Source organism: Aulonocara stuartgranti (assembly GCF_965226115.1).
Source record: "Aulonocara stuartgranti genome assembly, chromosome: 14".
In the NCBI taxonomy this organism is placed as follows: Eukaryota; Metazoa; Chordata; class Actinopteri; order Cichliformes; family Cichlidae; genus Aulonocara; species Aulonocara stuartgranti.
In genome coordinates, this window is record NC_138950.1 from 1,267,501 (window position 1) to 1,292,483 (window position 24,983).

Here is a 24,983-nt window from a genome sequence, read left to right on the forward strand (position 1 = left end):
GTGACGTCCTCTTCGTGTCGTTCTTTCTGATCCACACAGGCTCCCGTTCCCTCCGTGACGAATGAACTGGAGTCCAGTAGAAACCACCGTGAGGCGACAGGTGTTGTTACGGGATTTTTAAATACAGAATGATCTGATTTCTTCTGCACAACCCAACATTATGAATCATAAAACACACTCAGCAGTCTGAACTTTGACTGAAGGGATCGAAGGTTAAAGCAGCCTGTCAGACTGTAACCACTCATTAACTGAACGACCCTTCAGTTAATGAGTGGTTACACCCAACAATCCAATTAATACCATCAGGAATGTGCGTCCTTCCAGCTCAGCTCGGTCACGCAGTTGAGCAGGCTCAACACGGACGAGTTCCTCTGTGATGGCAGCCAGAAGACTGTTAAACACACAAACGATGATTGTGCTTTTAAAGGCACGACAGCCTGAAGCCCACAGACACAAAGTCCGCTCTGGTGTTTTAATCAGCTGCTGGTTGTTTCCTGGTCGCTTCAGCAAATCTCTGCTCTGGGTTTTCCACCAACCACAAAGCAAAACAAAGGAAGTGAGCCGCCACTTTCAGCGTCCCGGAGCTTTTCCTTCATTTACTACATTACAGATAAGCTGCCGATTGGCTGCTTCGACTTACTGCACCGAGCCAGAGTTGTGCATCCTGCTCTGTTCCTGGGATGAACTCCTAAACCTGTAAATTATTCCAACACCGCGTCCCTACATGAGGTTGCCCGTGCACCGTCCACCAGCAAAGTTCACTCGACGGCTTCGTTTTTTGGCGTTCTCCATCGAGTCCCGGCCCATAAGGAAGGAAGTAAACGGGCTGAACCTTCTGAAAGCGCCACAGTTGAATCCCTTACGGAGGCGGGGCGGGGAGTTGAGTGGATGAAAACAAAGAGCCGAGCATCTGCACCGTTTCTATTTTATGAACTATTTCACCTCATTTAAGGGATCTGTGTTTAATGTTTTGGCTCCTCAAACAGGAACCTCCCAACGTCTGCGATGAAGAAAGTGTATTTGATGTAATAATCACTTATATGGAGCCTTTAGGTCAGGGGTGTCCAACTCCAGGCCTCGAGGGCCGGTGTCCCTGCAGGTGTTAGATCTCACCCTGGGTCAGCACACCTGAATCACATGATTAGTTCTTTACCAGGCCTCTGGAGAACTACAGGACATGTTGAGGAGGTCCTTTAACCATTTGAATCAGCTGTGATGGATCAAGGACGCATCTAAAACCTGCAGGGACACCGGCCCTCGAGGCCTGGAGTTGGACACCCTGCTTTAGGTGGTCCTACCAACCGGCTCTAACAAGGATCCAAAAATCTGTCACGTGATCCAGAACTTTAACCTCCAACAGCCCTTTGAACACAAGTGTGACGACCCCCCCCTCCCTGTGGACAATGTCCACAGGACCTCGCTGCAGCTGCAGGCTCAGGGCTGGAACAATCACTCACTTACTTTTGTGGCAGGTGTGTCGAGCCGCCCCCCGCAGGCCTTACAGGTGTGTTCAGGTGGAGGAGACGGCTGGCTGGTGAAGGCCGAGTTGGTGTAGGACTGATGACGTCTGTCGCTTCGAGTGGGCTGATCCGCATTGGCTGTGTCCATACAGAGCCAGTTACAGCAGGACGCAAACATGGCTGACACACACACGCGCACACACAGAAAGACACAGGTTTATGGAGTTAAAAACACGTTCCTCTGAGTCCTTCACAATAAAAGCCTTTAATTTAAACCAGTTTGGCTTCATTTGCTCTTTTCGGCTCGATTATATGAACATTTTCCTTCTGCAGTGGGACACAAACAGCGGTGTGGTGTGTATGCAAACACACAACGATCCTGACTAAGGATCAGTAGCTTGTTGCAGGTCTGTGTCACAGAGCAGCTCCGACTTTTCCAGGTTTTCTCTTTTTCTCTGTTCGCTGGACGGACAAAACGGAAAACTGCAGAGCACGCATCACGATGGAGCTATCAAACTTCCCTGTTAAAACACTCTGGCTCTGAGCATGCTCACACGAGAGCAGTGATGAAGCGCCACTACTCAAATCACATACAGTGTTAGCGGGACGGAGATGAATAAAGATGATAAATGATGAAGTGTGACGCGTGGAAGACAAAAATGATTGACCAGACTGAGCTCGTACCGAAACATACACGGCCGCTCGTACACCTCTTCAACCGCTCCTCAACACAAGTATCTGATCAGCCAATCACACGACAGGAGCTCCGTGCATTTAGACACATGGATCAGAGTGTTTCAGAAACTGCTGATGTGCTGGGAGTTTCCCACACAGCCATCTCTGAGTTTACCGAGAATGTGAGAAAAGGTCCCGTGAGAGGCAGCTCTCTGGGAGACAATAGACAGTCTGCTTCAAGCTGAGAGCGAGGCAACAGGAACTCGAATGACCAACCCCAGTACGCTGACCCGCAGGTGCCACACCTGCCAGCTGTGAACAACAAACTGAAGCCACTAAACGACAATAGAAGATGGAAAAATGCTGCCTGGTCTGAAGCTCAGTTTCTGCTGCCCCAGTCTAACAGCATGAAAGCGTGGATCCTGCCTATATCAGGCTGATGGCGGCGTGACGGCGAGCGCGAGCTTTGAATGCCACAGCCCACCTGAGCATGTTACACTGAACCTCACCGGCTCCAGTCCAGTTTGTGCTCAGCATCAGTTACCATGGTGATCCAATAGGTATTAAGACAGTCGCTGTGACTAAGTTCAACACAGCTCACCAACTCAATGATCTCTCTCTGCATTCTCAGCATGTTATTGAACGCTAACTTCAGATTAGATGCTTGCTGCTCAGGCATTTCTACTATATCATGTGAAATATTTGAAAACTTTGATTTTTAAAGTTTCACGTGACAAAGAAGAACTAATATGAAAGTAAACACTTTAAACAGTAAAAACTGAAGTGAAACCACAAAGTCACGTCTGGAAACAAAAAGAAAAATTAAAAATTCACCTAAATTGTAAACAGTCGCTTTTATAAAGCAGCTGAACCTGTCAGTGCTGCCCTCATCAACCCTCCACAGCTTTCGTCACCTTATCTTTAATCACTGATTGTTTCTGGTCATTTCAACAATTTCCCCATTTGCCAGACTCCATAAGAAAAACTGATGTTTCTTTCGCGTAGCGCTCGATAATAAAGTTGTATACTAAAAACTGCTCGCTGTTCTTATTCTCATCAACTCTGCTTCACGTTTCACAGAACTGGATTCTTACTTTACAAACATGACTCATATTTGTCTCCATAACAAACAGCTTTAATCTCGCTTTATCCAAAGACACGTGACCACATTTTACTGGAACTTCTGATATTAAAGTCTGAGTTCAGTATTTTACGCTACAGGTTTGTTGTTGTCGTGAAATAAACACTGTAAATGGCCAAAACAACTTCGTTTTGCACACAGGTGACAGTTAGCCGAATTCCGTGAGAAAAATGGACGTTTGTGTCGCGTTTGTCGCCGACGTTAAAAAAAACACTGTGGAAAAACTGTTGAAATATTCCCGCTAATGTTCTGATGAATTCGGCTTTATGTTTCATAAAGTTTCGAGATTCGTATTTAATAAATCATCAACACGGCACACAACTTGACTCCGACTAAACTTCATCGGTATTCAAGCTGGCGTGTCATTTAAATGAGCATTGTTTAATTATAACTGAGAGCCGAATGAGAAAACGTCTCCATATAAGTGGCGTGAAGTCCGAATTACTTTGTTCAGAGATGATTATACACTTACCGGTAACTCACGGGACTTTAAATCCGACGGTTTGTTAACGGAATCCGGCATGTTAAGTCCGGGAAGTACCCTCTGCTGCTAGGAGGCTAAAAACTATGCTAACGCTAGGCTGGTTAGAGAAGTTTGAAAAGAGCAAAGACTCAAAGAAACTCAGAGCAGGACAGACGACAGTAGCTCGGACACTTAGACCGGGTTAACTGTCTCACTTTACGGGTTAACTGACAAATAGCCGGGTCGGTTACCGACGTAATGAGGCGTCTTACCTGTTGATGACAGGGTTGCTAGAGCTAGCAGATAGCTAACTCCCGGACAAGTTGATGGTAGTTAAGAAACACTAACCAGCAGCTGCTAGTTAGTTAAACAACATGTCGACGACCTGAAGGAGGAAGTGAAGGAATAACAGGAGCACAGAGACACTGCGAGGGCTGAGACAACAACACAGCCAACCAGGAAGACTTCGGACGCACGCGCGCACACGCACGCACACACCGGAGGACGCCAGCATTTGTACTTAAGTGAATTACAACTTTGACTTATTTATAATAGCAGAAACCGTTTTTGAACTTTTATTTTTTCGAGAACTTTATTTAAGTGTAACCTGATCGATTACCCTCAGACTTGGATGATTACCTGTGCTAACAGGCCCCGCCCACAGGTGGCGCTCAGTTTGACTGGATTACTGAGTTTAAAGGAAATAATTCCAAATGCGTTTAGGATGGTGTGAGTGTCATAAAATACACACATCTACCACAATAAGGAGTAGATGTCAAACTCAAACTGAATGAACAGTAGACACACAGGTGAATGAAACCTGGAGAAACTCATTTAAAGCACACCTGTATTTTCTCAGCCCCGCCCCTTTACCCCACAACAGCAAAATACATGTTACAGGTCAGAACTGAACCACCGGTTTAATGAGTGATTGAGTTTATTCTGCCTGGTTACAGATACATACATCATGTATGAGAAAGCCTGCTCCCCTTCTTTTTACCTGCACGTTTAACTTCTGATTCAAACGGGTTTTTCCTTACCGCTGTTGCCAAGTGCTTACTCAAGTCGTGAGATCGTTGGGGATTCTCTGTACTGTTGTAGTCTTTACTTTATAATATGAAGGGCCCAGAGGCAACTGTAGCTGTGGTTTGGTGCTACATGCATGCATAAATTAAATTGAGCTGAAGGCTGTTTCTCAGCAGCCTGCTGCTGGGTTTGGGAGAGAACCGGTTATTAATGTAGTGGAAGCTGAAGCCCGACTGATCAGAACCTGTGGACCAACATCGGTGAGTTCCTTGCAGTAGCCCCTCACTGATGTCAGCGGTTCCAATATTGGTCCCGGTCTTCAATCTGGCGGACATGAACAGAAATAGGAGCGCTGCTGGCTCAGCGAGGCCCCTGAGCTCCCGGAACAAACCCTTTACTCTCAGAGCCAACCTGCCACTTCATGCTGACGTCCAGTTATAGTACCGAGACCTTCCGGCTTTCTAAGCCTGTCCAGCGAGTTCAGTTTGTCCCAGGTGACCAGACTGTAAATGAAACAGCTGAAGTCAGGATACCTTTAGAAATGAGTGAAACTGCTTTAGATGTTGAACAAACTTTCTAAGAGCCCTCCCACATCCACCAAGACCCTCAGCAAGGTCCTGCAGCATCTCCGGAACCACCTCCAGCAGGTGTGTGATGATGTCACCTCTGAGCAACGACTGAAGGAGCTCCAACCAGCTGCTGGAGAGGTGTACCTGATGAAGTTGTAGACTGTGGTCATGTTTAACATTAACGCCGGTCACCGCAGCAGGAGCTGCTCGTCGGAGCGACACAGACATACAGAGGCAGAACAGAACGAGCTTTATTCTTTATTCTTCTTTCATTTGGAAGAAAAATAAAAATGTAATGAGGAATCAATGCCCCGCCTCCCCCACCCTGAAATTAAACACATTCGGGTTGGTATGAGGACAAACATGAAGACAGTTTTATTGCCATAAACTCAAGGAAAGGAAAGTTCTAACAGTTGTTTATTCAGAAACGTTTCTGCATTTTACCTCCAAGAAAAACAAAAAAAAAACCACATGATGTCAAAGCGACGCAGACCCACACCTGAAAGCTTTCACCTGGGCCGGGTTTACAGCCAGTTTCCTGTCGGGCCACAGAGAAACACACAGAAGTTACAGGTTCCAGACCAAAGCCCCATCTTTATTGTACACAATCAACTTTACAACAATTTATCGGTGGACGCTGGCGTCTGACCCACACTGAAACCACCAAACAGCACAAAAAAAAGAAAAGAAAAAAAAAAAAAAAGCTTTCGGTTTCTTCTGTTCTGTCGGCAATGCGGCGTGCTAGCGCCACCGTCTGGTTGGGATCTGTGGTGGCGGCTTTAAATGACTCAGTGCTGTAATCAAAGACAGATGGAAGGAGAAAAAAAGAAGGAAGAGATGAAAAAGGGGAGCAAAGGAAGGGAAAAATAAAAGTTAAGAAAAACACTTTGAACTTATTTTGTCCTCCCTGATTTTTATGAATGAAAATCGTCTGCCTGGATTCGAGGGACCGTTCAGAGTCCAGAACATTTTCACTGCTTTAGCTGCCGTCAAGTGATTTAACCTCGCTCAGTGCGAGTACGACAGCGCTGCCATCATCTTTTACAAAGTACAGAGACTAACTGAGCTTCTCACAGATTTTGGAGGGTGGTGGGCCTGAACAGGAAACTTCAGAGCACATGGGACCACCTGACGACATTAAAGCAGTAACAGTTCTGCACATATCCGGTCGTTAAGTGATGACGTGACGAATCCTACTTCCGGGTCTAAAGTAGTCTGCGTTTAATATGGCTTTTGTGTTGTTAACATGTTTAATGTTTTGTATTTTCTTCTATTTGATCTCAAAAAGCTCCTAAAACAGTCAGTGATCACTGTTGACCTCCCTCGGCTTTTATTACCACTAATCATTTATTTAAGCTCAGTTTTTAAAACCTTAGGATGTAACTACAGCCCAGCCCATGCAGCAGTATATGAATGACTAACCTCATATGTGGATGGATTATCTCAGTTGTTCTCCTGGCTGAAGTTTGGTCCTTTTACAGCATCCTGCCATGCGATTACATTTGTTCCTGACCACCGAGAACACTCACGGTAACTTTTATCGAGTGGAAAAAAAGTTAGCTTGTTTATATTATGCTAACATAGCTGTGTCGCTAGCGGTCACGTAGCACATCATTATATACCAGCTAGCCCAACTTCAGTAACCCTACAAACGTCACTGCTGTTTAGTTTTCTGTCTTCATTTATGCTGGAAGTGATAACAGAGCTGTACGTTTTAATTTGTTTCCAAAACCCCGCAGTCAGGACATGCTATATTGTATTTAGATAGAAGCTAGCGAGCTAACTCGCTGCTAACTTCTAACTGCGTTAAATGTCATAAATTCCGTTTTCATGGATGCCTGGATGTTAAACTCAGTTGTTACACCTGGTAGAGCAGAACGCGGATCATTTTATTAAAGATGAAAGACTTTAGACAGTTTTTCAACTCTCAGTAATGCCACAGTGATGTTTGATATATGGACCTGCAGCGGAGTTTAGACCCAGACATGGCTAGTGACGTCAGACTTAACGACCGGATAGTTTATGAAGTTTGAGAATACGCCTACACATTTAGTCTCAGTGAGCCTGTAAAAACCTGTAAACCAAACAAACGGAGACAGAATCAATAGAGACCGGGCTCAATGTCTTCACTTATTTCTGCTGTCATTGCTGTTGGTGGTCAAACTTCTCTTACAACATTTCCTTAACATTTTCACCAACATTAAATAAAAGCTGGTAGATTTTGTTTCCTACAAAAATATGACGCAGTTCCTGAGAGAACAGTTCATAATCATTCAACTCATAATAAGGCGAACGGTGACTCAGAGCTAATGTTTCAGGAAAAGTTAAAAATCAAATGGGAAGAGCTAAAAGAAAAAAAGAAGAAGAAAAAAAATAGATACAATTAAATTAAAAAATATATATAAAAGTTTTCAGTGTGGATCAACAGACCAATCAGAAAAGATTCCCTTCTGTGTGTTCAGTGTGGGAGGCATTGTTAAAGCTGATTGGACAGGACACTGCCACATCGCTGCAAACCCGACAGAACACAGCCAATCAGAGCCTTTTCAAACTGTGCTGCATTCAGGGTCTGTTCTTCCACAGTCATAAATCAGGAAAACTAGTAGGATTTAATGATTCCCGAGGAGCTGTCTCCTGCACCTGAATGCACCGTTTTTTGATTTTTCATGTAAAATTCTGCAGACAGTGAATGCAGCACCTGTCTGTTCTAGCAGAGCATCATGGGAACAGAAGTCTAAAGCTTTTTAGCAGTTTACTTATTTCATCAACTGGGTCTGCTGTGGACACCTGAGTGGGCGGAGCTTGCTGAGAGCCAGGCATTAAACCCCACCCACCCAGGACGACAAGCTGCTGTAACGCTAACCAAATCAACAAAAGACACCAAAGATTAAAACAACAAAACAACTAAAGTGGGGGACATTTTCAACCAATCAGAGTGAGGGGGCAGGGCTGTAGTTCAACAACTATAAAATACAAAAAAGAAACACTAAAAGACTTTACAGGTTTAACCTCCGAGCTTCTTTCTGTTGGAGTAAATGTGGGCAACCGTTGACCCAGAAGAGGATGGGGCGGGGCTACAGGACAAAGCAGGTATGACATCACAGAAAGCGGAGGTGGCGGTGAGGGGGCGGGGCAGAGAAACCCAAAGACGGAACATGCATTGACGAGCTGCTCGCCGTGTTGTGTTTACAGGTTTATTACTGATCAGAGTGTCAGAGTGCGATTCGTCTTTATTCCCACTAAGAATAAATATTCTGCTCAAACTGAACTCAAACAGGAAGAAGAAGAAGAAGAGGAGGAGGGCAGCGTCCGCTCGCTCGCTCGCTAGCTGGCCGTCTGTCAGGAAGGACTAACTGTGGCGTCTAAATCACCCCGTTTGGCGTTTCTTGGTTAAAGTTCGCTCTCGCCCCCCTAACCTCCCTCTCCCCCGCCCCCTCCCTACGGCCGTGCGGCCTTCAGTCTCTTATGGTTTTTCTTTTGATATCACCTCCTCTCGCGGCTTCGCTCCGCCAAAGATGGCGGAGTTGGGGTTGGCGACCTGGTTGAGCGGCTCAGAGACGGTCCGAGGCTTCAGCTGCAGCCGAGGCCGCTGTGCACGCTCCTCTGCAACAGACACATAACAACAGACAGTCAGTGCACGCCGGGGGAACTTCCTGTTTTTAAATCAACAGACATTTTACTTCCAGTCAGGAAAAATCTCAACTGGGGGCTTTTTTCCAGAGAAGCATTTCTATAACAAGCAGGAAACACTCTTCTTTCTAACCCCTGTGTGGGACACCAGGAGGAAGCAAAGCAGGCCACCAGGGGGAGCCTCTAGAAACACAGGTATGTGCACATGCTGTGCTGATGTCACGCTGCTGTGTTCTCAGCTCAGCGTGTCAGGTGTATGCCTCACTGGCTAATCGGACGATCATCCGCTCAGGATTCTGATACTGCGATGACCCTTCCTACTCTCTCTGCTATCCTTCCTCTTCCTGGATTTGTGCGACAGGCGGGTCCTAAGACGTACACACCTGTTAGCACCTGGCTAATTGTTTTCTATGTATTATCAGTGTCACAGTCACTGCTGATACAGCGCTGCCATATTTTACCAAACCTAATCCACCTGTGTCAGAGCGTTGCTGAAAAAAAACAAAGCAGGAAGTCATGTCACCTTCAGACGGTTCCCTGAAGTCTGTCGTTCCTCCGCGTGGGGGTCCGTCTCTGTAGCGACCCATCCCTGCACCTCCACCCCTTCTGTCACTAGGGCGACTGCCACCGCCTCGACTCCGCCCCCCCATGTAGTCATCATCTCTAAAACCTGCAGAGAGACAGGTGAGCAGACAGACGCGCACACAGGTGAGTATTCAGATAGACGGCCACAGGCGCCCTGAAAGAGTCCAGACCTGGAAATGAATATGAGATGGTTGAGGTGAAGGGCATGATGGGGGAAAAACAGGGTGTGTCCAGCAGCTTCAGGAGGCGGAGCCAGACACTAGTTACCACTTCCTGTTTGGTGTGTTAGCCTCTAACGTTAGTCTCCCTTGCTGGTCAATCATGCCTCACCACCAGAGCAATAATCAGAATATGGCCTCACATCATATATGTAAACAGAGAGCAGTGCACGTCTGCCGTCTAAATATTACTTTGATTAGTTTTACTGCTTTAAAAAAAGTTTGGAGGCCGAGGAAATTTTCCTGCCGTCCCATTCGCTAGAACCCAGCTGGCAGTGCCCTGATTGGCCGCTGGAACGCGATGCTGTCCAACCTGAGCTGCTGAACTCTTTGACCGCACCTCCTCCTGGCTGGTCGAAGTCCTCACGGGAGTCGCGTCCTCCTCCTCCTCCTCTGGGAGCGCCTCGAGAGCCTCCTCGTCCTGCAGAGGACACGGGGCAGTTTAACACTGAGGGGGGAGGGGGGGGGGGAGAGGAAAGAAAACAGAGGAGGTGGCAGCACCTCCTGCTGGGAGGGGCTACACTAGAGAGGCGAAGCTTGTTAGTGGTCCATGAGCCAATCGGAGTTAGAGAGAAGCAGCAGCACTCTGAACACTGAAGAAGGTGAAAGGTCAGCAGGAGGAGACGTCAGGTGGCCTCCACCTACCTGCAGGTGACTACGAACAGCAGGGAGGTGAAAGGAAAAGGGGAGGTGTCTGTGGAGGTGAGGATGAAGAAATGAAGCATGAAAGATGAAGAGTCCTCCTCAGAGTCACAGGGCAACATCAAACATGCTTCGTCTGCGTTTCTTTGAAGGCTGGACTTAAATCTGAATCAGATTCAACCGGCGCCCGCCTCCAGCACGTGTCAGGACCTCTCCCCTCTTTTCCTAAGCCCTCATCACTTATCCTAATCACCTTTTCTTGGCCTTGATCAAGGAAACATGGTTAGGAACAGGAACCAGGAGGTCTTCTTATATCAGGGAGGTCCCAGCACCACGTGACCTCCCTGATACATTACAGTTTGGGGCGTATCGCGAGCAGGCCCCGCCTCCCATTGGTTAAAATGTTCAACTTTATTCATAAAGCGCCAACAAACACTTGAAGCTTCTACTAACGTCTGCTGGAGCTATCGTTTGGGTACGGGCGCCGTCGAGCAGGGATGCCCTGTCCTGCGTCCTTAACTGACCAATCAGCACAGACTAGCAGAACACTGATGATTTATGGGCAACTCAGCTGCAGAAAAATGTTTTGGTAAAGAATTTGGTGAAAACTATTTTAGCCGTCTTCTGCTCCAGGTCACTGAGGAGCACCTCAGAGCTTTCCCGTTTCGAAACGCACGCCTGATTTTCTCTGGGATCTAACTCCAGCCTGGAAACCTTCCTACCACGTTAGCACTCTTCTTCTCTGCTCGTACCTCTGCCGTCGTCTTTCCTGAAGCCAAAGCCGCCCGCTCCTCGTTCTTGTCTTCGTCCCTCTGCGATGTCCACCCTCAGTGACCTTTCACCTAATAACTGCAGGTCAGAGTTCCTGTCAGACAAGACAGCAGCGTGGCACAACCAGAAAACGTCGGGTTTATTAAATCAGATACTCACGGCGCCGTCGTATGTCAAAGCTTCTTTTAGAGATTCCAAATCGTCAAATTCAACATAACAAAAACCTGAAAGAGACGCAAACAGTCAGACAGGAAGTTTCACCCGAGGCAAACTTCATCATCCCCGACACCCACACCCCCTCCGAACCTTTGAACTTGTCTGTCTCTTTGTCTCTGACCAATCGGACGCTGCGGATGTTGAGCTCTTTGAAGATGATGTCGATGTCTCCCTGCACCGTGTTGAACGGCAGGTTTCCCACGTACGCCGTGAACGGAGGCTCTGTCGGCAGCTCCTTCTGCTTCCTGGGGCCTCCGGAACCGCTGCCGCCACGGGGCCTGATGGGAGGGGGGGACAGAGGATCGTGAGACAGGGACACAAGTAAAGAGGATTGTGGGATGTAGAGGTCAGACTGGACCAGAGTTAAAGACAACAACTCTCCACACATTAAGCTCACTGGTCTTCCAAACTGGGAGTGCTCGCTTTGGAGTCTAAACAGGAAATGGCGGGGACAGAAAGACCTAAAAGCTGCAATCGGCCCCGTGATGCGTTCCCAATGACTTTATGAGCTCGGTCGCTCGTTCACGGCCGTTTTGTGAAACGGAATGAGAGCCTGACCAATCAGACGATGCTGTTGGACGATACTGGCTCTCTGTCGATCTTATTAATGAAAATGATCAATAAATGAAGATTTAAAAAAAGAGACAAACAAGTAAATAAATTACTACACATAACGAATGTTGGAAATCTGTCTGAAAGGAAAAACCATCAGCTGTAGTTTGATGAACGATCAGAAATAATCTCACAATCTGCCAGAGCTAAACTTTACATTTTACATGAGTTTTTTTAAACATTTCAAGTTGCTATGCATCAGTACAACCCTTATATGTCAAACTTTAATAATTTGTCTGTAAAATGTCCACAGTAATTACATACATTATTTAATAAGCGGAATAAGCCAATAAGAAATATCAAAATTGTAAGAAAGAAAAGTTGCACACAATAGTTTCCAACCACAGGAAATGTATTTTGAGTCTTCAGAATTTCATTTGTGAGACTCATTTTTATAAACTGGAGCAAAATGACAAACAAAGCATCAAAATAAACCGTTTCCAGTATTCCAGCTTTGACAGGCTTTGGAGGAGGAAAAAAACTACAGTTCCTGCAAAAATGACATCACTTCCTGTTTTTACAGCTAAAGGCACACTGAAACCACACAATAGTTGATGCTCACAAGGTTATGACGTATGCTCCAACATAGGAAGTGCAAAGAACAGCTGATCAGATCACAAATCGTGCGTCTGGAGCGGTTTTTGTGATTTCTGCAAACCCGTTAGTGGAAGCAAACAGCGGTCTGGGAGATGTTGAATGTGTGATACGTAAGTGCACATCTCTAGTTTTATATCCATTTATAGGAATTATTGCTCTAACTTATCATTATAACGGGTAAATCTGCAAATTTCCACCAACTGAACAACAAAAATAAATAAATAATCATAATTGGAATTTATGACGCTTTGAAGGTTGGGAGTGGTGTGTTTACGATGCCAGTAAATCTGTGTCCTGTTGTTCTTATCAGGTAAAAAGACGTTTTTTCCATCTGCTTGACATGCTGCCATGCACCCGTCAGTGTAGATCTGCGTTTCAGAGCAGCTGGTTTAACCCTCTGTAGCTGCTCAAACTTTGAAACAATTATAAACTACAAACCGGACTCAAAACTCTGAGCCACTTGGTTATCGCTCTGCTGTGTGCTGCTCCACCTGCTCCTGGATCACTGATGGAGGTCTGATGAAGCAGGAACACAGCCAGAGGAGCTTCGGCCATGCAGTTTGGGGTTAAAATGTAGGAGCTGAGCAGCGCGTCAGCCTGCTCTACATGAACAAAGTCAGCCAGCTTGGCTCCTGCTCGCTGCTATTTGGAGTTGATTTGCATCCATCGCTGACCGGTTGTTGTTGCTATGATACAAACGCGCAGCTAAAATCAGGTGTTGCATATAAAACATGCTGGCAAAGGAAAAGTACCGGCACTGTGTTGTGGTTTGATCAAACTGAGGCTTTCTCAGACTGTTTGGCCTGACCATAGATGGACCGCCCACCCCCACAGGCCCACTCTCAGCCTCCAGCACTCGTCCTAACACAGCAACTTCAAACTGAGTGCTGCAACACTTTATACTATGCAGCCACCACAAAAATCCCTCAACATGAGCGATGACCTGACGACCTTTGGCCAGTAATAAAGGATTTCAGACAGGGTTCCCCTGTGAAGCTGAAACAGACCCTCACTGAGGAGCAGTTTTCTCACAGTGTTTCCACATTCACACGTCAAAAGTGTTACCTCAAACTGCCTGCAGGAGTCGTTTAAACTGAAGCAAAAATTTGTGCTGCTCCCACACACCACCTTTTCTTCTTAAACACAGTAACAGCAGAGAAACTGATGAAGCTTTAACTGACTTGTTGGAGGCTTTGTTACAGGCTGCCAGCAGCAGCATCTCCCTGTAGCAGGAATGCCAGTCGCATGCAGAACTCCACACCTTCCACTAGCTTTGGCTTTAAAATAAATGGGATATCTGGGAAACTGGGACTCGTTTTCACAGACACAGACTTATTATAAACAACAAATCTATTAATAGATGTTTGGTTCTTATAGATTATGTTGAGCTTCTTTACGAACCAGTAAAATTCTGACCTACTGACATGGAGCCAGCTGCTAAACTCTTGAAGCAACAGTCTGGATTCAGATCTGAAATCAGCCGTCTAGCACCCTCAAACAAAGCTTCATGCAATCACAGTCTGCTCTGCCTCATTTTGGAGCCATCAGGAGATCATCTTAAAAAGAGTTATACATAAATTTTTCACTTATATTGCAAGAAATCCCCACAAACAGAGGTCCAATAACGTTCAGGACAGCGGTGCAGAGTGACTAGAAGAACAATCAAGACAACATCTGGAGCTCTGCTCCCTCCCTGCAGGACTACAGCGCCCCCCACTGTTTCAAACACAGACAGGCTTCAACATGTGCCGACATGGACCTCAGTGCTCTGAGAAGATGCTCAAGCAGAAGTTAGCACAGTTTGATTTACCAGACATTACCTTCACACAGTTTAGTCTGGTTTCTGTTTTATGTATTGTCTTTGCAGGGCTCAGCCACTCAATCAGCCCAGACTCCTTCAAACTCTACAGCCCACCCTGCTCCAATGGAAGCATGCAATGAGGGGAATTCCCTCCACTCCTAAAATATAGACTTCAGGCCCCATGTTCAGCCCCAACGTTTATCCCCTCTCATCAGATTCAGCTCCTGACAGAACAACTGATGAAGAAAAGCAGCCCTTTAACTCTTCATCATTCTCTAAACTTTGATTAAAATTTGGTTTGGTGCTCCCGAAGAAACAGAAATAAAGATTAATTGCTGAAACAATTAATCGACCAAAAATTAATCTCAGCAAACTTTCGGCAAAAAAAACCTGTTTTCTATTAATTCGTTCATTAAGTCTGTGATAAAGGAGAGAACATCAGTCCGATCTTCTCACAGGTGACTCCTGCCTGTACTGATGTTAAAGCTTTGTGTGCTGCAGACATCCTGAAGCCCCCTCCCTCCAGGAAAAAAAAAATCACTTTTTTTAAAAAAATCGTTTATCAGCAATCAGATAACAACACGCAGTGCCACAGAGCGTAAAACAGCCGCTAACCTGACGGTAAGCGCATCTACCGGCTCTAACCGACTCCCACCCTCAGCTCTGACTGCGACGTGGATGGATGTGCAGCAGGGGACACATGATGCAGCCATGCGGGCAGCTCCGCCACCGCCTCCACCTAAACCTGCTGCGGCCTCCTTCCCCACCACTCGCCTCCACCGCCTCAAAGCCACACGCGCTGAGCGGGTATCTGTACCGCCAAGCTGCGGGACGATCCACGCTACACTGGAGAGCCTGTTCTTACTGTCTACATCTAGCTAGCCGCTTGCTAACTGTTAGCATGTCAGCTACGAGACCGCGGTGTTTCCCGGCTGATATCTCCGGGATACCCTCATGCCTGCTCGGCCTGTTCAGTAACCGCGGGGCGTGTCGAGCTTCGGGGCCTACACAGCCTGCTCCCCTGACTCGGGGCGGACAGCAGCGGGAAACACGGCGACGGTCCGGTCGAGTTTGCTCTTCGGGGACACAACAAAGCTGCCGTGCACGGCGGAAACTCACCCTCGGCCGCCGCCGAAGCTGCCGTAGGCCCGGTCCCGTTCATCGTAGTTGTCGTAGTCCGCCATTACTGCTGCTTGTGTGTTGGAGGAGGAGGTCCTACACGTCACACACACAGCGGGTTTAGCTGCCCGCAGAGCGCCTGACCGGTAATATCACACACTAACTTCTTTTTTTATTAATTATGTTTTTTTTTAATTCAGTTTGAAAAGAAATATTTATAATATAAGCAATGAAAACACAGCACGAACGTGAAAAACACACGAAACTATATGGAATTGTTAAAATAAATACAAAGTAAACAATAGTAACAGTTGTTAAAATGTCATAATCCTGAAGCCAATAAATGTTTGGCCCTTGTTGCCTTTGGATCGCACTAGTGATGGGAATTCCGGCTTTTTTTAGGGAACCGGCTCTTTCGGCTCCCAACCGGCTCTTCAGGTTGTTTTGTTGCTTTAATTAATTTATTATCAACAACAATATAAAATTATGCCCAAAAGGAATTACTAATGGAAAAAAAACAAACATGTTTTTTAATATATGTTTATATATAAATATAAAAGCACAAGCAAAGTCCAAAACACATTTCTAGAGTTAACTGAACTTCCAAAACAGAGCTACCTAGATCACCTAAATTTACCCGTTACTACCACACACCAAATCCAGTCGTTGGTACTTCCTGGCTTGTGTAGCCACTAGGTAACAAAAGCACCCTGAAGCACTTCTGTTGTGTCTTGTACATGTTTTGGAGTTTGTACGTGCTTTGTCTCTAGGTGCCACCGTAAATATACTTTTATTCATTCACTCCACATAAAATGTAATAAATTAATTATCCATCCATCCATTCGCTTCCGCTTATCCTTTTCAGGGTCGCGGGGGGCGCTGGAGCCTATCCCAGCTGTCATAGGGCAAGAGGCAGGGTACACCCTGGACAGGTTGCCAGTCTGTCGCAGGGCCAACACACAGGGACAGACAACCATTCGCACTCACATTCACACCTAGTGGCAATTTGGATTATCCAATTAACCTATCCCCACAAGCTGCATGTCTTTGGACGGTGGGAGGAAGCCGGAGTACCCGGAGGGAACCCACGCAAACACGGGGAGAACATGCAAACTCCACACAGAAAGACCCCGGCCTGATGGTGGAATTGACCTCAGGACCTTCTTGCTGTGCAGCAACAGTGCTAACCACCGTGCCATAAATTAATTATATAATACAAAAAACAACTATTTACTTTTCAACTTTTAACTATTTAATATTTCAGCCTTTTCCTTTTAAACAAATTTAAAGTGAAACAACACAAAACACTGCAAACCACAACACAATTAAATATAAATGAAAATATGAAAACAAAAAGAAGATGGACATTCTCTGTCATATGGAGCTGCATGAATAAACTTTCTGAATCCTTTATCATCTGCAACTGAAAATAGTTGTGTATGATTACTATACCTTTGTAATGTTGTTGTCCCTGCCTCTCTTTTTCTCTCTCTCCCTCCCGCTCTGTTCCTGTGCTACTGCCAGTGTAACTACCGCCCCTCCCCCCTCTGCTCAGTGCAAGCACAAGGCTCGCGTGCGGAGTGAAGCGGAAAAAAGGGCGAGAGAGGGCGAGAGAAGGAAAAACCCCACAGTTCCCAATAAGGAGTCAGCTCGCGTTGTTCACTTCAAAGAGTCGGCTCTAAGAGCTGTTTCGTTCACAACCGACACATCACTAGATCACACCACTGACTCCGTTTAAATCATGTGGCCACACCTCACCAGAGCTCCACTATATGTCTGTCCCTCACATGTTAAATGTTAGCCCAGATGCTTTTCTGTCTCAGAAACTGATAAAACACACAAGGTCTTTGAGACCTTTTTTCAAAAGTCTTTCTGTTCATAAGCAATACTGTATTTTTGGAGTAAACATATGAATAAAGCATCTACAGTTGTTGTCAGACGTCTTTTTCCACTCATTGTAATGTCTGATTGATTGATTGAATCTTTATTTTGAACATGTTGAAAAAGTATAAAAAAAATAGAATTAAAAGGGACAAATGAACAAAGCAAACAAAAGGAAAACGAGCAACCACAACTCCAAATAACGTCCATGTTCAAAAAGGAGCAGGAAGAAGCATAAGCTTATTTAATCCCACCCCTTTTCCACTATCTAGTATCAATAGACTACAGAAATACCTCCTTGTAATTACATTATATGCTATGTGTAATTTTTTTTTTTTTTTTTTTAAATATATACACATATATGTTTCTATCTATCCATACATACGTATATACACACATACGCACATATACACATTTTCAATAACCCCATTAACACCTCAAGGATACACAGCCTACAATTATATATATATATATATATATATATATATATATATACATATATATATATATATACCCATACCAACAAACTCGTGCATGCGCACACACATGAAAATATTAGACAAGAACACCCTATCAAATCTCTACCTTTTCCCTGTACCCTGTAAAAACCATATCCTTAAACCGCTTTTTAAACTGCGCCATGCTTGGACATTGCTTCATATCTTTACTTAGTCTGTTCCACAGCTTCACTCCACACACAGAGATGTAAAAACTTTTTAATGTTGTACTGATACGAGGATGTTTTAAATTTAATTCCCCCCTCAAATTGTATCCCCGTTCCCTTTTAGAAAACATTTTTAGAATATTGTCAGGAAGCAGGTTATTTATTGCTTTATATATAATTTGTGCTGTGAGAAAATGAACCAGATCTGTGAATTTTAGAATTTTTGATTTTAAGAATAGTGGAGTAATGTCAGAGTAATTTTGGACTTTTAATGATGTATTTGGCCTGTTCTTTTCCCTGGCTGCAATGATTGTACACTATACATCTTTAAATGTATTTTCTCTGTTCCACACACGTGCAAAGTCAAATACTTTAATATTTAAGTATGAGCCCAATGAGCTGAATGACTTCCGACCGGTGGCACTGACGTCACATCTTATGAAGACTCTAGAGCGGCTCTTCCTCAACTTCCTCCGACCACAGGTACAACATGCCCAGGACCCACTACAGTTTGCATACAAGGCGGGTGTCGGAGTGGAGGATGCCATCCTGTACCTCCTACACAGAGCCCACTCACACCTGGATGGGGGAAAAGGCACGGTCAGGATCCTGTTTCTTGACTTTTCCAGTGCCTTTAATACCATCCGGCCCTGTATGCTTCAGGAAAAACTGAACAGGATGGAGGTGGACCCCTGCCTGGTGGCTTGGATCTCCGACTACCTCACCGACAGACCACAGTACGTCAGGCTGAAGGACATCACGTCTGACACTGTGGTCAGCAGCACAGGAGCACCACAGGGAACTGTGCTGTCCCCTCTTCTCTTCACCCTGTACACCTCTGACTTCTGCTACAACTCTGAATTATGCCACATTCAGAAGTTTGCAGATGACACAGCCATCATGGGGTGTATCTGGGATGATCAGGAAGAGGAGTACAGAAGTCTGGTGAGGAACTTTGTCGCATGGAGTCACACAAACCACCTGCAACTCAACACCTCAAAGACTAAGGAACTGGTTGTGGACTTCGGGAGGTCCAGAGAAGGTCCACTGCCGGTTCAGATAGAGGGGGAGGAGGTGGAGGTGGTCAACAAGTACAAGTACCTCGGGCTGTGGGTGGACAATAAACTGGACTGGTCATGCAACACAGAGCACCTGTATAAAAAAGCCCAAAGCCGACTGTACTTCCTCAGGAGGCTGAGGTCTTTTAACATCTGCAGGAAGCTCCTGAGGATGTTTTACCAGTCGGTGGTTGCTGGAGTACTTTTCTATGCTGTGGTGTGCTGGGGGAGCAGCACAGCAAAGAAGGACTCATCCAGGCTGGAGAAACTGATCAGGAGGGCTAGCTCTGTGGTCGGCATGAAGCTGGACACTCTGGTGACAGTGGCAGAGAAAAGGACATTAAAGAAACTGATGGACATTATGGACAATGCTGGGCATCCTCTGCACACGGCCATTAACAACCAGAAGAGTCTGTTCAGTGACAGGTTGCTTCTCCCAAAGACAAGAACTAACAGACTTAAAAACTCCTTTGTCCCACACGCCATCAGACTGTTTAACTCCTCTCTGGAGGGGAAACAGGAGGACAAAGGAGGGGGGAACAACTAAGCTGTAGTGCCTCTTCACTGTGCAATATTTGCAGTATTTATTTTCTTATATTCGACTGCAATAATCACTGTGCAATAGACTCACTCAAATGTGCAATCCTATTTATCCATATTATATATTCTGTATTTAGCTTCTTTAGGCCAACATTTAGCTTCTGAGATGGCTTTATGGCTTCTTTAGCCCCGGGGAGCCGCCCTCCCTGAGCCTGGTTCTCAGGGAGGGGCGGAAGAAAAAGAGTAATAGAATAAACAACATCACGATGATCTATGGGAACATAACAGTAAATACTAAATATTAAACATTGTGCAGCACATAAGATCAACAGAACACAGTGTGCTTTGAGGTAGGAGCCAAAAAGGGTGTAGTTTGTGGGTGTGATCACCCGTGTGTACACCTGTGAGCATGGACGCGCTTGTTTTTTGTTTTTTAAAAGGTTCCTTCATGTAATAATCTGCTAGAGGGTGTGGGGGGGCCACAGCCCCGTCCTCCAGGGCATGAAGCAGGTATGGAGGAGATCAAAACTCCAGACATCCAGAGGCCCCCAGAACACAAGAGACCAAGGAAGACCCACAGAGGGGCAGCTGCGCCACTGTCCCAGAAAGAGCTGAGGAGAGTCCCAGATGAGGGCTCACTCAGCAGCCGCGGAGCAGAAGCCAGGGGGAGTTGCAGTGACGCGCCCGTGAGCTCCGCCGGCAGCCAGCTGCGCCTGAGTGACCGAGCCCCAGGCCGAGAGTCCGGGGGCACCCCACCTCCGAAGTGGCCCGAGCGAGCCCCAGGCTCCAGGCCCCGATAAGCGGCCGCCAAGGAGTGAGCCGGTGTGTACCTGGACGCCCATCCCCGGACACAAAGAACCACCAACGCACCGATGTCTGAGGGAGTCCGCCACTGGCAGGGGAAGTGGTGGTAGGTGGAGATAGGCCTCCAAACCTTGGAGGACCTGAGATGTCCCCAGAGAGGTGGCGCCTGACACCCAACCTGACATATAGACACAGACATACAGGCACACACAGATACAAACATCCATTCCCACCCTCATGCTCTCATATACACTCACTCCACACTCAACCAACGTGGAGACAGACATAAAGAGACGCTGTACACACAATCACACTCTGCGATTGTGTCTGTGAATCCACTGTGAGCTCTCCCTGCTGTCCTCCCTTTGTCCCTCCCCTCCCCACTTTGTGTTGTGTCATGTATAATAAACCACCCTTGCATCTCAGTAAGTGCTGCATCCTGGGTCTCACTCATTCCACCACGCGACTGCTGCCCCAGCCGTGACACGTTTATTGCAGTATAATGCTGAAAATTATGGCTCAGTTCTCTGGGCTTCGGTTGAGCCTTTTTTCACACTAAGATTGTTTTCAGTGGAGATTGAACTTATCTGTTACTTTAGGAACGGGCTTAAACCATGTCTGGGAAACACGTCGTAAATGATGGGTCGTTCGGGCCTCTTCGTGCTCAGTCAGATCTGGAATATTGGAAGCAGATCCAATCGTGCAAAAGGTTTGATCACACGAGTATCTGAAAAATGTTCCTCAAATATTTTTTGTGGGGCGATGTCCTGCTGATGGAGGTAGCTGCTGTTGGGCCTGTTCTTCTGCAGGAGGATATGGTTGAACATCTAATCACCACTTTCATCAGTGGTCCTCATGCTGAGCTTACACAGACAGAACAACAAACAACAAACTGTGAAAAAAATGGAAAATACCAAAAATAATGTAAATCTTCTTGGCCATGAATTTTTATTAGAAAATAAACTAAAACTTTTCATCAGTAGAAGCTAAACTACAAAAGATATCTGACTAAGCATTCAAATACACATAAACAGCACATTCAGCTACAGTGTGAGAGAAGCTACCTCATCCACAGTGAAATTCATGCCAGCATTGATGATTCTGTAATCATCCGTAAAGTGTTTGGATAGTAGGGGTGCAACGATACACAAAATTCACGGTTCGATATTTTTTCGATACAAAAAATGTTCATGCCTTTTTAATTTGTCATTTATTAAAATTTTAAATATATATTTTAACTCAAAAGTACAGTTTTTAAATTTAATGTTGCTGAAACAACAAAGGGATAAAAAAATAAATCTATCTGAGGAATCCCTCATCTTTGGAAAAGAGAGTTTATTACAGAGAAATGGCTCTTTCAAAATAAAAGCTATACTATCCGCTTCTTCTGGGCTATATTCTCAGCAGCATATTAAACATATCAGGTCCCCATAAGGAGAATCCTGTGCTAACGGCTGTCTAAATGACTCGGGTAAAGTTAGTAGCATGCGTACTTGTTGTTTTGTCTGCTTCCACTTGTCTTTGCACTAGGATGATGTCGGAGTAAATGTGCAGTCATATTCGTTGTGTTCCCACTAGTGCTGTCAGCGTTAATCTGAAATGACGTTAACGCCACAACACGGCAAATCTCCGTTAACCAGCTACCGCGGTTCGCCCCGTGCGTGGGGCTGGACGGTGTCAACACGTTAACGAGCTAACTGCGCTAACACACTAGCTCCCACCATGTAATTGAGCATTGCGTGGCACATCCAACATACTGTTTTACTTTAGTCCATGACTCGCTTACCTTCAGGGTCATACGTCACATGAAGACCAAAATAGTTCCAAACGCCAGATCTGAATGAGGGTGGGGGAGGTTCAATTTGCCATGTTGCAAGGAGAGCTTAACTTCTGTCTCGCTAGCTTGCCCTGCGCTCAGTGAATCTGCGTTCGACTACTCCGCCTAGGCTGCACTGTCGAGCGCAGATCCACTGAGCGCTCAACACAGACAGCATCGTCAGAAGGAAAGTTGATAAAATAAATTAAAAATGTTGTATTGTTCGATACATATGCGTACCGAACCGAAAGCACTGTATCGAACGGTTCAATATCCATACGAGTATCGCTGCACCCCTATTGGATATGTATAAGTTTATGTGTAACAGATATCCAAATGTTCATTACATGAAAAAGCCCAGCTCATGTTACAGCGCTGTCGCTAACTGCCTCCCATCAGGTGCTGCTGAGCAACATTTAGCATTTAACTCAGAAACTTCAATTACAACAAACATGGCAAGTTTTGAAAATAGTAAGTTACAGTTAAAGAGTTATTTGATGACAGGCACAGTGATAAGCAGCCAGTGGTTAAAAACGAGCGTTGGGTGTTGTAGCCCAAGTCCACCTGAGCTTCGTCCTAGGAGCTGAATATTGCTTCAGTCTCCTCTGCGATCTCCTCCAGGTTCGGTGACGGTGGGTCGCTCTCCTGTGGAGAGATTCTGGATCTACGCTGTCGCAGTTCACTGGGCGGGGCTTCCCCATTCCCAGGAATCATGGTCTTCCCCAGAGACTGCAGGCATAGAACACGATAGTAAACAAACTGCGAGACAAACCGTCATGTGACACTCTGTTAACTTTGATACCTGGTTCTCAGCCAGAGCCTCTTTAGCCATGTAGTGCTCCCTCTTTATCTTCATCTCCACCTCTTCGGACACATCAGGAACCATCAAATCTATTAAGCGGCCGATGAAGAAGACTACATGCTGAGGAAGAAAAATGGGACAAGTCTTCAATGTGCGGACTGCCGATCAGCAGTTCACAGACCGCTCGGGGTTCAGTGAAGTCTGAGAGACACTGACCTCAAAGATGATGACGAAACCGAGCCGTATAGCGAGGAGGTGGAAGTACTCTGGCAGGTATTCACCATTTTCATCCCTGAAAGCCCAATACCTGTGGACGATAACGACGCGTCGATCGCCTGCAGTAGGTACTGTGCTACTCGTTCACAGCAGGTAGCTTCGACGATTTCACGTGGCACAGTTTCACTCCCGATACATTTCAGACACAAAGGCTCTGTGTCTCCTGCTGGGACTTAACCGCAGAGCTGTAAACCACTATATTATGACGCCACCAGCATTTTAAATTTGCAGAATAACTAAAATGAGCTGCAGTAAACATTCAGACGCTCTCTGGTTCCTCTACAGCACTCGAAACATTAACGGCAGCAGTAAATTTGTCCTCAGGATTTTGTTCCTACCGACCAAATGTTAAATGAAAGGTGACGTCAAGATTAGGTTGTCAAATAAAAACGTAAAAAGTTGTCTGCCGTCTCTCTTCCTCAGCATGTCTTTGTCCTGTCTTCCTCATCTCACCGCCCTCCCTGAGCCTGGTTCTGCTGGAGGTTTCTTCCTGTTAAAAGGGAGTTTTTCCTTCCCACTGTTGCCAAAGTGCTGCTCATAGGGGGTCATATTGTGGAGTTTTTCTCTGTATGTATCATTGTAGGGTCTGCCTTACAGTATAAAGCACCTTGAGGCGACTGTTGTTGTGATTTGGCGCTGTGTAAATAAAACTGAATTGTCTTTGGATCTCATTGAAAACACATCTAGAAAAAAGGCGTCCACCCATTTTAAGCTTGGGCAGGTCCATCGTGACCTCCACGAACTCTGATCATGACAACCACTGTGTTGTGATCATGTGGGACCAGTAAGTCTAATGTAATCTACTTCCAGTCCCACATTAGCTGAACGTAATGTTAGACAGAGCCCAGTTTGAGCCCAAACATTACTTGGTCAGGGGAGATGTGCATCTACATATAAATGATATTCCTGTTCCATTATGTGCCATATGAAGAGTCTATAACGTGGCTAATGACCACAGAGGATGTATTAAGATGAAGTGTTGACCTGGCAGTGATGAGCTCACAAGTGTGAGGCACACAAAGATGTGGCTACTGACGTGGAGTTAAAACAGTCGGGACACTTTGCTATCGTGCTTTAGATTTAGTTTCTAATCAAAGTTCTTTCTTTGAAAACTTGACATTTCACTTTTGAGCCCAACCTCAAAGCTGCTGAGATGCCTGGTCTTGTATGATCATATGACTGAGACTGTTTTGGTGCTCAAATGAAGTCCATAACTGCCCGACCGGGCTCAGCCGGCCCATGCGGTTCTCGGTGATGGTGTTGTGGTGCAGATGCTTACCTGCAGGATGTGTTGTGCTGTTGCTGGTAGCTGAGCGGTGATGTAGCCAGAGTGAAGTTGATGAAGCCACTGAGTGTGCTGTCTCTGGTGTAGCGGTAGTACAGTCGAGGCACAAAGGATGACGTAAACGCTATGAGGAACGCCTGAAAATACAAGTCCAGATTCGTTGGCGGCTCATTTATAGGCTCATGATTTATGGTTGTGGTGCGAACAAAACGTATGTTTTGAGCTAAATTTGGAAATACAAATTGGGCTTTTACAGCCAAACAGGTGAGAGTGACATCGGCGGGGTTGGAATTCGCATATGCTTGTTTGCCATTCACCTAGGGACCATTTTT

At 45.7% G+C, this 24,983-nt stretch overlaps 3 protein-coding genes across 10 annotated transcripts in view; all 3 read right to left on the minus strand.

The window, feature by feature from the left end:
• rffl (ring finger and FYVE-like domain containing E3 ubiquitin protein ligase) overlaps positions 1-4,390 on the minus strand; it is a 12,749-nt gene extending 8,359 nt beyond the window's left edge. Inside the window, exons 1-2 of the mRNA XM_082502412.1 lie at positions 4,012-4,390; positions 1,462-1,640 (exon numbers count right to left, since the gene is read on the minus strand). Coding sequence (XP_082358538.1) covers positions 1,462-1,638 — 177 coding nt within the window. The 5' untranslated portion in view covers positions 1,639-1,640; positions 4,012-4,390. The remainder of the gene's footprint in view (positions 1-1,461; positions 1,641-4,011) is intronic.
• Positions 4,391-5,733: 1,343 nt separating this feature from the next.
• eif4h (eukaryotic translation initiation factor 4h) lies at positions 5,734-15,644 on the minus strand. Of its 4 annotated transcripts, XM_082502482.1 has the most exons (8): positions 15,526-15,644; positions 11,487-11,674; positions 11,340-11,404; positions 11,162-11,258; positions 10,081-10,188; positions 9,488-9,634; positions 8,822-8,937; positions 5,734-6,128 (listed from the first exon to the last, which is right to left on the minus strand). In XM_082502482.1, exons 1-8 carry the CDS (start codon positions 15,588-15,590, stop codon positions 6,123-6,125), a joined length of 792 nt encoding a protein of 263 aa, XP_082358608.1. In that variant the 5' UTR covers positions 15,591-15,644; the 3' UTR covers positions 5,734-6,122. The 4 variants fall into 4 exon arrangements, with proteins under 4 accessions (XP_082358608.1, XP_082358609.1, XP_082358607.1 ...); XM_082502483.1 differs by lacking the exon at positions 5,734-6,128 and having other exon boundaries at positions 6,228-8,937; positions 10,108-10,188; XM_082502481.1 differs by lacking the exon at positions 5,734-6,128 and having other exon boundaries at positions 6,228-8,937.
• A 5,246-nt stretch (positions 15,645-20,890) lies between these two features.
• The window catches only part of ano7 (anoctamin 7), a 99,063-nt gene continuing 94,970 nt past the window's right edge, over positions 20,891-24,983 (minus strand). For 4 of the 5 annotated variants that reach the window (XM_082502333.1, XM_082502335.1, XM_082502336.1 and 1 more), the window contains 4 exons: positions 24,646-24,788; positions 23,307-23,397; positions 23,091-23,210; positions 21,393-23,017 (listed from right to left, as the gene is read on the minus strand). In XM_082502333.1, coding sequence (XP_082358459.1) covers positions 22,865-23,017; positions 23,091-23,210; positions 23,307-23,397; positions 24,646-24,788 — 507 coding nt within the window. In that variant the 3' untranslated portion in view covers positions 21,393-22,864. Of the gene's footprint in view, positions 21,365-21,392; positions 23,018-23,090; positions 23,211-23,306; positions 23,398-24,645; positions 24,789-24,983 lie in introns of those variants that run through there. The other variant, XR_014270732.1, reaches the window with a different exon arrangement.